The 11,460-nt window shown below is 40.7% G+C and overlaps 1 protein-coding gene across 1 annotated transcript; it reads left to right on the top strand.

Annotated features, from left to right (window-relative positions):
• The first annotated feature begins 231 nt into the window (after nucleotides 1–231).
• Nucleotides 232–10,174, top strand: pnp4b (purine nucleoside phosphorylase 4b). Its single transcript, XM_069528847.1, has 9 exons — nucleotides 232–1,771; nucleotides 3,247–3,355; nucleotides 3,725–3,805; nucleotides 4,953–5,125; nucleotides 5,355–5,458; nucleotides 6,817–6,992; nucleotides 7,113–7,303; nucleotides 8,262–8,341; nucleotides 9,001–10,174. The coding sequence occupies exons 2-9, from the start codon at nucleotides 3,330–3,332 to the stop codon at nucleotides 9,139–9,141; spliced, it is 972 nt and encodes a 323-aa protein (XP_069384948.1). The 5' UTR covers nucleotides 232–1,771; nucleotides 3,247–3,329; the 3' UTR covers nucleotides 9,142–10,174.
• Nucleotides 10,175–11,460: the final 1,286 nt, after the last annotated feature.

Here is an 11,460-nt window from a genome sequence, read left to right as displayed (position 1 = left end):
CATATGATCATAAATGGATCATCAGCTTCAGGTCATGCCTGTTGTCCAGTAGAATAGAGTTTTGTTACATGGCTGTGACATCATCATGACATCACTGATCAGGTGACATCTTATGATGGGGAATCATTTTCTGATCGATATAATCTTTAGATTTTCTCTGGTGTTTACACACACACACTGAAATCCTTCCTAACATTCCTCGCTAAGTAAAAGTCCTGTTGACTAGATTTTGTTAGACAGGACATTGACAGACTGAATGCTTTGGTGTGCTACATTAGCCAATGTCCCAGATTACCTGAATTCACGCTACACACGTGTAATCAGTCATGAATGATCAGTTCTCTTCATCCCCATGAGCCTGGAGAAATGTATTAATGTTGAATGTTTAAATTCACACATTTACACACTGACACACTCAAAAGAAGAAGTTACATTCAGTAGATGCTGGTAATGCACCTTGACATTGATTGCCATGGTTACTGGGACTGGCTTTGTGGTTACTATGGAGACCCTGTGTCACTACTGAGCCGGACTGGCTGGGCGGTTACCATCGGGATCTTGGGGCAGAACCTGATGCATTATCCCCATCAAGCTCCTTTGGTCTTTGATCCTCTCGCCCCTCCTCAGGAAGTACTGGTTGCACATGAAGTTGGTGCAGGGTGAGGTGATATATATATTATATGTATATATATATTACCTGCTCACACCCGCTCAGGAGGACGCATTGGCACAAAGAGTGACACGGCAACCTCCAAGGAATCGTACACAAGTATTTTAATCAATCTTTATCTTATTATTACTTATCTTTAATTGTTTTTACTGTACTTCATATTTAATTCATCTTTATTTGTTTTTATTGATCATTATTTATTGTCATTTATCTTGATTAATTTTTGTTTATTTGAGCCCAAGCAGCGACTGCTGGTTTTGAATTTATTATTTTTTTCTCCTCCATATGAATCGTATATTTGGCCTAAAATGACTTTTGCTGAAACTTTGCACAAAATTCAGATCTGTAAAAAATTTACATGAAATGGTTTTCTCCATGAAACAGGAAGTAGTTCAGTAGACATTATCCGATCTGCACCAAACTTCACGTTTGATAAGAGTCTCGCCGTATACGCATCTACATGCCAATATTTAATCATTGTCAGCTCCCCCTACTGGTAACAAGAAATGAAATGTTTTGTAGGGTGATGTACTCCTCCTAGCAGGTCAACCACATCCATCTGAAATTTAGTCAGAAGACCTTTGGTTGATGATGATTATAAATCTTGTGTGGTTTTGTTCAATGCTGTTGCTGTGGGAATGCACCAAAAGTTGATGTTTAGTTTTTATAATTGATCATGTTTTTGGGAGGTTAAACATGTGGTAAGTTTCTACAGATTACAGATACAGACACTTTGACACTCCAGGAGCAGACAGACAGACTATCAACAGACATGGCTCTAAAAAATAACCTCTTGGACGTGGGCATTCTGAACATTAACAATGTTTTATGTGCATTTAAAGCCAACAGCACAATGGAAGACTCTTTTTTTTTAACTTGTCTTTTGAAATTGACTGGTTTTTAATGGAGTTTGAAAAACATCAAGCTTTACAAGGTGACCGTCACTACCTCCTCAAAGAGTTCCCCCGACCTTCTGGAGCCACATTTTCTCAAGAAACACCTGGACCACAAGAAATACACTGATGACATCATTGTCCTCCAAAATGCAGTGGGACATACACTGAGGGGACACTTCAAGGTTCAACATGTTGGTTATGTGGTGTAAGTATCAGTATCAGTCATGTCAATACACACACATCACAGAAAAATCTTAACATTGAGCAGATTTCAGTTTCCAAGGCAACAGATGCACCAGATTTTAGTTTAAGAAAAACTTACCTAGCCCCTTGAAGAAAAACCCACAGACAGTTGGGACAATGCTACTTCTACTCAGACTACAACAAACACAAAACAACTTTATCACATCTGCTTCATTTAATCGCCCTAGAAAAAACTGTGACAATTAACTTCATCCCCAGATGATCACTACATCTTAGAAAGGTCTGGTTTGACCTTGATCTGTCGAGAAGCTCTCTAAAGCTTATAGTTGGTTCAGGTCTGTCTTGGACCAGCTCTTCTAGAATGTCGGGGGACACATGGAGCTTCTCTTTTGTTTCCGAGACTTCTTGATACACAACATGTCTCCTCATCTTCTACCATCAGTAACTCCTCAGTTCATGTGTCTGCTCCTTCATCTCTGTCAGACATGTTCTCATGTACAAATACTTTAAACATGAAGTTACAAACTGTTTCTTCTAATGTAGTGAATCTGTTGTAGTGTTGATTGTGGGATACTCGGCCCACTCCGGGGAAGGACGGGAGGAGAGAATGTCGTTTGTAAAGTCTTTTATTTCCAGTTGCCTCCCCTGGCAACCACTCACACACACATATATATGTATCGCTAGATATCTTGTCGGGGTCTTCCAACCCACACACACGCACACGTCTGCCGCTCCTTCGGTCCCAGGACGCAGCCTACTAAAAAAGGCAGAACCAGGTTACAAGCATGCTTTTATTGATTGCCCTGATCACCTGATCCTGCACAGCTGTCGGATCACCGGCTGAGCCACTCCTCCCTGTTGTCCAGCAGTTGGCGCCCTAACCATACCCCACCGCCACATTGATGTCTTCAGTTCTTCAGCATCTATTGTCCTCGTGTCCTGGAGATGGATCCTCACATGTGACTCTGAGCTTCAGTTACTGCTCAGAAAGTGTCTCTGTAGTTTGACTCTTGATGAGTTAAGGACAGAGGACGTTGCTCCTTGTTAACATCCATGAAACAAACTGGGATTTATGGATATGAGACAAATAAAATGTGAATGATTGATTGATTGGGTCCCACCCCTTCAGAACCACACAGAACAAGAAAGAGAGAAACCTTTGTGACACACAATGGGAGAGATCTCAATAATCACATCTGGCCTGGACTTCATCAGCCATTCTCCACTGGACTCACTCGTCTTTTAATGAAAAATGTATTTGCTGATTTATCTTACATTTGTGATTTTTGATGATTATTAATATCTTAAATAATCAATGATCAATAATCCATCACGGTTAATGCAACCAAATATACAAGCAAATCCTGTTGATAGTAAAAATGTGACATTTAGTATTTCCTGTCACGGGTTAGGGTTAACAAACTGCAGAGTTCAATGGTCAATCACAAACGTCAATGACCTGCGGTTTATTTGCAGACTCTGATCAGCCCATGAGACGAGAGCACACTGTCACTGATTCTGTTTTCTTGGTTATCGTCCTCTCGAGTCTCTGCAGCTGAATGATGCACGACAAAGGGAATTCCTGGTAAAACCCTGTATTAATTTGTCCCTGTTTCATTCTGGTCTCAGTGTTAGTGTTAATTCTAAACTTTGTTTTGTTTTGATAGCAAATCAACTGTTCGCTCAGTTTTAATTTAATATCAAAGCTGAAAATTTACATAGATATCTTAACGAAATGACCAATCATAATGAACATGTCATATGTGTTCAATTTATCAATGTTTCTGTAAATCTGTGTTTTTACAGCCAAATCTTATTCTAATCAATAACTGTGTTGTGTGATGATCAGTTTATTTACAACTCAGTTTTATTCTGTGTAAATGTCCACTAACTGATGAGAAAACTGAAAAATATAAAACCTTTGTTTATATATGGGATGTTTGTGTTTTATCAGTGAACTGAGTGATGGCGCCGTACTCGACTGTTTTATCTGCTCATCGTCTTCTCACTCGTCAACAGCAGCTTCATCTCTGAGGTCAGTAACAAACATCGAGTTCACATAAATCCTCAAAAACTGAAAAACAAGTATTTCATGAATATAACTAATACAAGTTTGACTTAGAAAGATGTTGTGCATAGAGGCTTAAGATAATAAAATAATGGTGTGTTAAAATAACTTATTGTGGGATTAAACAGACATTTATTCATTTAAAAACAGTAATAAGCACTTTACAAATAATAGTGAACTCTTCTAACTCTTAGTGAATAAACTATTATTATCTTTAACATGTTTCAGCTTTAATCTTTCATCAGTCAACTTTGTCTGTTGAAGTTTTTTTACATGGAGCTTCAGTTGAACTTTTCACAGTTTCTTAGTTTAAATCTGTTCTCAAGTGAGTTTGTGTTTAATGTGTGTGAGAGGTTAACTCTGTCAATCATTTTTTATTTAAACTCCGTACAACAGGTTTCTAAGAGTTCACCTCATCATAATTCTGCACAAATCATTATCTGCACTTTTCTGTCTGGATTATCTCAATTTTTAAAATAAGTAAATGTTGACATTGAAATGTTTGTTTTTCATCATGTGCTTGTTTTTACTGAACTGCTGCACTGATCCCACATGTCTGTGAGAAGGAAACATTTTCACCACAATCACACATTATAATTATTATTATTTAAAGTAATCATTTATTGTTTTTTATGAAAATAACATTAAAAATCTGTATTTGAGGTAAAAACTATCTGTTGTTAATAAAAGATATTGATCAATTATTGATCAACCATTTATTATTATTATTATCAATCAATCAATTAATCAATTTGATTTGTCTCATATTCAGTTTGTCTCATTGATGTCAACAAGCACCAACGTCCTCTGTCCTTAACTCAACAAGTTAAAACTACAGAGACACTTTCTGAGCAGTAACTGAAGCTCAGAGTCACATGTGAGGATCCGTCTCCAGGACATGAGGACAATAGATGCTGATGAACGGAAGACATCAACACAACAACTGATTCACTACTACTATGCCTGTTGTAGACCTTCAACCTCTAACAGCTGAAGGAGTCACATTCTAAACAAATAGGAGCTAGTAATAATAATCATGATTATGATAATAATATTGATGATAATAATAAGTTGTGTTATTAAGATGATGTTTGACGGAGCAGGTATTTTACAGCTGTTGTTCCTTCGAGGATTACAAACTGACCACTGAGTGGCTCCTGAACCACACAAGTCATCGTCCCAAGGTGGCAGTGATCTGTAGCTCAGGACTGGGACTCCTTGCCGAAGGAGCCACCAACAAACAGACCTTCAGGTACCAGGACATCCCCAACTTCCCTGTTAGCACAGGTGAGAGACACGCCCACAATGCTGCACACAGGTAGCCCAACCCACTAACGTTGAGGGGATGTGGCCATTGATTGTTTGTAAAAATGAATCTATAGATAAATTCTGTGCAAAATTCAACAATGTGCAAACAGCATCAAGATTTGTGACCGATGGGAACCCTAACCCCTGATGAATTCTAATTCAAATGAAATGATTCAGTTGAACTGAACTGAATGTGTCTGTGTCTCAGTCCCAGGTCACGAGGGCTGTCTGGTGTTTGGGACGATCGAGGACACGCCCTGTGTTTTCATGCAGGGACACTTCCACCTGTACGAAGGTTACTCGCTCTGTCAGGTGAGTCCTGATCAGTGACATCACAGTGTCTGTCTGTACCCGTCTCTCTCGCTGTACCTGTCTCTCTCTACCTGTACTTGTCTGTCTGTACCTGTCTCTCTCTGTACCTGTCTGTCTGTACCTGTCTCTCTCTGTACCTGTCTGTCTGTATCTGTCTCTCTCTGTATCTGTCTCTCTCTCCCTGTACCTGTCTGTCTGTACCTGTCTCTCTCTGTACCTGTCTCTCTGTACCTGTACCTGTCTGTCTGTACCCGTCTCTCTCTGTATCCATCTCTCTGTACCTGTCTCTCTCTGTACCTGTCTCTCTCTGTACCTGTCTCTCTGTACCTGTCTCTCTCTGTACCTGTCTCTCTGTACCTGCCTCTCTCTGTACCTGTCTGTCTGTATCTGTCTCTCTCTGTACCTGTCTGTCTGTACCTGTCTCTCTCTGTACCTGTCTGTCTGTATCTGTCTCTCTCTGTATCTGTCTCTCTCTCCCTGTACCTGTCTGTCTGTACCTGCCTCTCTCTGTACCTGTCTCTCTGTACCTGCCTCTCTCTGTACTTGTCTGTCTGTACCTGTCTCTCTCTGTACCTGTCTGTCTGTACCTGTCTCTCTCTGTACCTGTCTGTCTGTATCTGTCTCTCTCTGTATCTGTCTCTCTCTCCCTGTACCTGTCTGTCTGTACCTGTCTCTCTCTGTACCTGTCTCTCTGTACCTGTACCTGTCTGTCTGTACCCGTCTCTCTCTGTATCCATCTCTCTGTACCTGTCTCTCTCTGTACCTGTCTCTCTCTGTACCTGTCTGTCTGTACCTGTCTCTCTCTGTATCTTTCTCTCTCTGTATCTCTCTCTTTGTATCTGTCTCTCTGTACCTGTCTCTCTTTGTATCTGTCTCTCTGTACCTGTCTCTCTTTGTATCTGTCTCTCTCTGTATCTCTCTCTTTGTACCTGCCTCTCTCTGTACCTGTCTGTCTGTATCTGTCTCTCTCTGTATCTGTCTGTCTGTACCTGTCTCTCTCTGTACCTGTCTGTCTGTACCTGTCTCTCTCTGTATCTTTCTCTCTCTGTATCTGTCTCTCTGTATCTGTCTCTCTGTACCTGTCTGTCTGTACCCGTCTCTCTGTATCTGTCTCTCTGTATCTGTCTCTCTGTACCTGCCTCTCTCTCTGTACCTGTCTCTCTCTCTGTATCTGTCTCTCTGTACCTGCCTCTCTCTCTGTACCTGTCTCTCTGTACCTGTCTCTCTCTGTACCTGTCTGTCTGTACCTGTCTCTCTCTGTATCTGTCTCTCTGTACCTGCCTCTCTCTCTGTACCTGTCTCTCTCTCTGTATCTGTCTCTCTGTACCTACCCGTCTGTGTCTCTCTACCTTTCTCAGGTGACTTTCCCTGTGAGGATCTTCAAGTTAATGGGGGTGGAGTCAGTGTTGGTGACGAACGCATCAGGAGGAATTTGTCCAGACTTTAAAGTTGGTGACATCATGATCATCAAAGACCACATCAACCTGCCGGGATTTGCTGGGCAACACCCGCTCTGTGGACCCAATGACGAGCGGTGAGACTGTCTCACTACCTGTTTAAGGCATAGTTCGGGGGGGGGGGTAAACAGTGTTGCAGCCAAATTCAAAAAAACTGCACCACATTTTCACCTGTCTTTTTCTCCAACTGTCTGTAGTTTTGGGATCAGGTTTCCGTGCATGTCGGACGCGTACAGTAAGGATCTGCGGCGTCTTGCATTGGACGTGGGCTCGGAGCTTGGCTGCCGTGACTTTATCAGAGAGGGAGTTTACTGCATGGTGAGCGGACCCAACTTCGAAACCATCGCTGAGGCTAGGATGCTGCTGATCCTGGGCTGTGACTCTGTGGGTAAGAGACAGACAGATACACAGAGACAGACAGTTCTCACTAATTGTTTGAGAGAGGACTGTTGACCATTTTAACATCACTTCTTTTTTCATTTACAAATAGGGCAGCACAGCAGGATATTCTGGGAGTTGCAGTGTGGAGACATGAACATGTTTCATTCAGTGTCTTTAGTTCAGACAGTATGTATTATATTCAGTATTCAGTACAGATGAATGTTCATTTGTTTCAAGAGCTTGTTCAGGCTTCATGATACTTTAGGAACATCAGAGGTCCTGCTTCAACAGGTCCTTCAAAATCTGTTCCAGCTTTTCCAAATGTTTTCATATGGAAATGAATGGTTTGAGAGATGAGATTCCTGATGTGCTCCTGAAGAGGGTTAGAGAAAGAGGGATCGTTGGTGTCCTGCAGATGTTTTACTGGTTGAGATTCCTGAGATGAATCAGTTAAATACTAAATACATATTAAATTGTTCCTGTGTCATCAGACACAGATTTAAAGACACACACATTCGACAGTCGAACAGGTTCTCATCAGATATCTGAGCTTTTATCACTTGTATCTACTTAACCCCCAAATATCACCAAAATACCACCAGCTACTCCAAAGTACAAACAGCTAGTCTCAGCAACCACCAGCCACCCCCAACTACCCTGAGCTAAACCCAACTACTAACCCTTCTGACTAACCCACTCATCCGTCATCTGGTTAAACAATGAAACAAACAACAAGACTCATGTTGTATCATGTGGTGACAATAATCAATACATTTAGAAGGTAACATAATATTAGATTAATATTCTTTATCATTATAATATGGATTTTTTATATTTTCAAGAGAAAGTATAGCAGCGTTTCCCACAATGCAGTTTGTCCTTATCAGATGTCACTTAAACAAATACTTTAGTCAGACCAAAGTTAAAGAGAAGGTTAAATAATGTGCTCTTTATTTATTCTTCAGGAATGAGTACAGTTCCTGAAGTGACCGTAGCTAAACACTGTGGACTCAGAGTTCTTGGTCTGTCCCTTATCACCAACAAGGTCAGTTTATATTATATTATTTATTATATTATACATTGGTAATGTGTGTGTTCTCTTGTCCTGTGTTGATACTTCCAAATTATTCCTTTTCATTAGTGAAGAAAACTATTTTTCTCAATGTTTTTTATCAGATAAAACTGAATTTCCTTAATACTGTTCCATGTGTGGTTTATATAGAAGTTTTAATGATTTACTGAACTGATGTTATTGTTATATACATGTCAACTGTTTCAGAGTCTGTTAAAGGTCCAGTGTGTAAGACTTAGGTGAAAGGGATCTATTGGCACAAATTGAATATAAAATAATCCTCATGATGTTTTCACTAGTGTGTTTTATCTAAATTGTATGAATTGTTCTTTTCTTTACCCCAGAACAGACCCTTTATATCTAAATACTTTACATTTACATCGAGGGGGTCCTCTCTATGGAGGCCGTCAGGTTTTTAACAGTACTCCGGACAGGACAAACTAAACACCTTTTGAGTTTTTAAAATAACTGAAGGATACACAAATTTGAAGTGATCTTAAGACCTGGAAAAAGACATGTTCAACTCTGTCCATCAGCTGACACATTGCCCCCCCCCCCCCACTCAGCTTTCTCAGGCCACATTTTATACAAGTCACTGTGTGATGACATGCCATACCCGTGCTTTCCTGCAGGTGTCCCTGGACTACAGTCGCGAGGAGAAGGTGAACCACGACGAGGTTCTTCAGATCAGTAAAATGAGGGCGGAGCTTCTGCAGAAACTCGTCTTCACGCTGATCTGCCGTTTCCAGCAGCAAAGTATCAACACACACTGAAAGACGAGTCAATTCAGTCTCCCATTAGTTCACTACAGTTTATCACTTCATCTCTTCATCAGGTCATCAGTAGCCAGAACCAGTCAGTGCAGACCTCTGTCACACTGAGGTGGAAACCAAAACAATGATGATAAAGGGAGAAATGAAAAACTGATTTCACCTTGAACATCCTTTCCTAACCAACCCTAACCCGTCATCCACTCTGTTTTGACGCCTCCCAGGCAACCAAGAACCACATACACACCAAATAACATTCTGTAAATTACAAGAATAGTCACTGGAGGTGCAGAAGGAGATCATGCATCCCATGCTTCACCAACCCACATGTAAAGATTGATAGATAACTCCGGTGCGACATTCCATCATATCTGCCCATATCGAAGAAACTTACACCCAATCCACATGGACGACAATAACCCCACTACCACATATAAACAACCAGCTCCTTAAAACAAGTCGGATTACATTTCCGAATGCTACCACCTACGTTCCAATAAAAAAATGTACTCACAGGTTGGAGTCTCAGAAACAAGGGCGTGAGGGAGGGCTGCGATGTACTGAGGGAATTTCTTAGGATCTCTGCGTACCACAGCTTCAAAAACCTGACAGAACTCGTCCACACTGCATTCAATATTGATACTGCAGATAAGAAAGAGCTTTGAGGTTCTGAAATTGGTTTTATCAGCCTCACCCACATAATTAGCTCCAGTCCGGAGTAGGCTCTAAACATGTTTCTGGCCTTAAAATCCACAACAACAGGGACTGGACCATGGCTTAGCGACAGATAGCACATGGGAAATGGATCCATTTATTAAAAACTATAGATCCATCTGGTTTAAATTCTGCTTGATGTTTCTTCCAGTTAATGAAGAGTTTTTTTTTCTCTCAGTCGTCAAGAGTTTCTAACTGTAGGAACTGTTGGTTTCTCTATCATTTTCAAGATCTTGACCTTCTATGTAAAGACCCTTGAGATAATGTATATTATGGTTTGGTGCGATACAAATAAAATTGAATTGGGTCAATGTCTCGCTCACTCTTAGCATTCAGCCTGATTTCATCCATGTAGAAGATGAGGCTGGTCTTTGGTTTGTTGCTTCAGGCGGATCAGGCCTGTACAGAACAGCAGCGGGTCAGAGAATCTCCTTGGTTTATTATGCACTTGATTGTAACTTGTTCAATGGGCCGTGAGTTGTCGTCTTGAGAAATTTCCAGAACAGAGCTAAACTAACCCAGTTTGGACCTGATTTTCTTTTTCATGGCAAATGCCTGAGTAAGCTAATTTTATTCAAAGCTTTACTAACTACTAAATGGCAATGCAATATAGCCTGTTAGTGCCATTAACTTTATGATGAATGTTCAGAAGTTGTATAAATGAATATAGGCAACTAGACTTGCTTTTGTTTCTTAAAGATGTTTCATCCAAGAGGCTTCTTCAGTCCTGACCAGGGATGGCTGGTCAATAGGGGGGGATAGGGCGCCGCCCTCCAAAAGAAAAAGGAACAAAGATGATAGTGATTACTTTTGTAATGATCATTATAATCATCATTATTAATTTAAAAATGTATTAAATTATACAAATACTAAAGACAGTTTTTCCTGCCTGCTGCCTCTGGATATCATCGTCCAATCAGCTGCAGCATCGAGCCCTGTTCAATAGAGTCCAGGGTCCACATCGCTCTCATAGACTTTCAGTGTAAGACTTTTCTTTCAAACTGCAGGAAATGCAATCTCTATGACTTCCAGGAGGGCTTGCACTAACATGCTTTCGTCTTATGTAAGGTTGTTGCACTCGCACCTTGGTCCAATCACACCGTGCCTATCATCTCGCCACGTGAGAGGAGCAGTGTTGTGTATTAACGAAGCTCATTGAACGCGTTCACATTTTATTTGTGAACGATGAACTGAACAAATCGGTTTACATATGATGAACGTGAACATGAATGTGAGTGACGTTCACTCTCGCTGGAGTGTGAACTCCAGTTCAACACGAGAAATGACGTGAACAGCAGGACTCAGTGTTAAAGTGACCGGAGCGAGGTAGTTTGGGTATTTACCCATTAAAGAGTTAACCTTAGCCATCATCGCAACAATTACCCCCTGAGAATTTGGCAGGAGCCGCCACTAGCCCTGACTAATGGGAGGTATTTAACCTCTATGTTTAGAGTTGTTATGTTTAACAGTCAGCTCGTTAAACCCTCTCCATCAATTGTGGGTCATCTGAGTCAAGGTGTTAATGGCTGTTGAGTGAAAGCGAAGGTTTTTTTAAAATTTACATTTAAAGGAACAAAAACATTCAGTAAAGAAAATTCAATGGTGGAA

The sequence above is a fragment of the Paralichthys olivaceus genome, chromosome 7, assembly GCF_024713975.1.
Source record: "Paralichthys olivaceus isolate ysfri-2021 chromosome 7, ASM2471397v2, whole genome shotgun sequence".
Lineage (NCBI taxonomy): Eukaryota > Metazoa > Chordata > Actinopteri > Pleuronectiformes > Paralichthyidae > Paralichthys > Paralichthys olivaceus.
The sequence above is the reverse complement of the archived record's forward strand: the minus strand, read 5'-3'. Positions and strand labels throughout refer to the sequence as shown.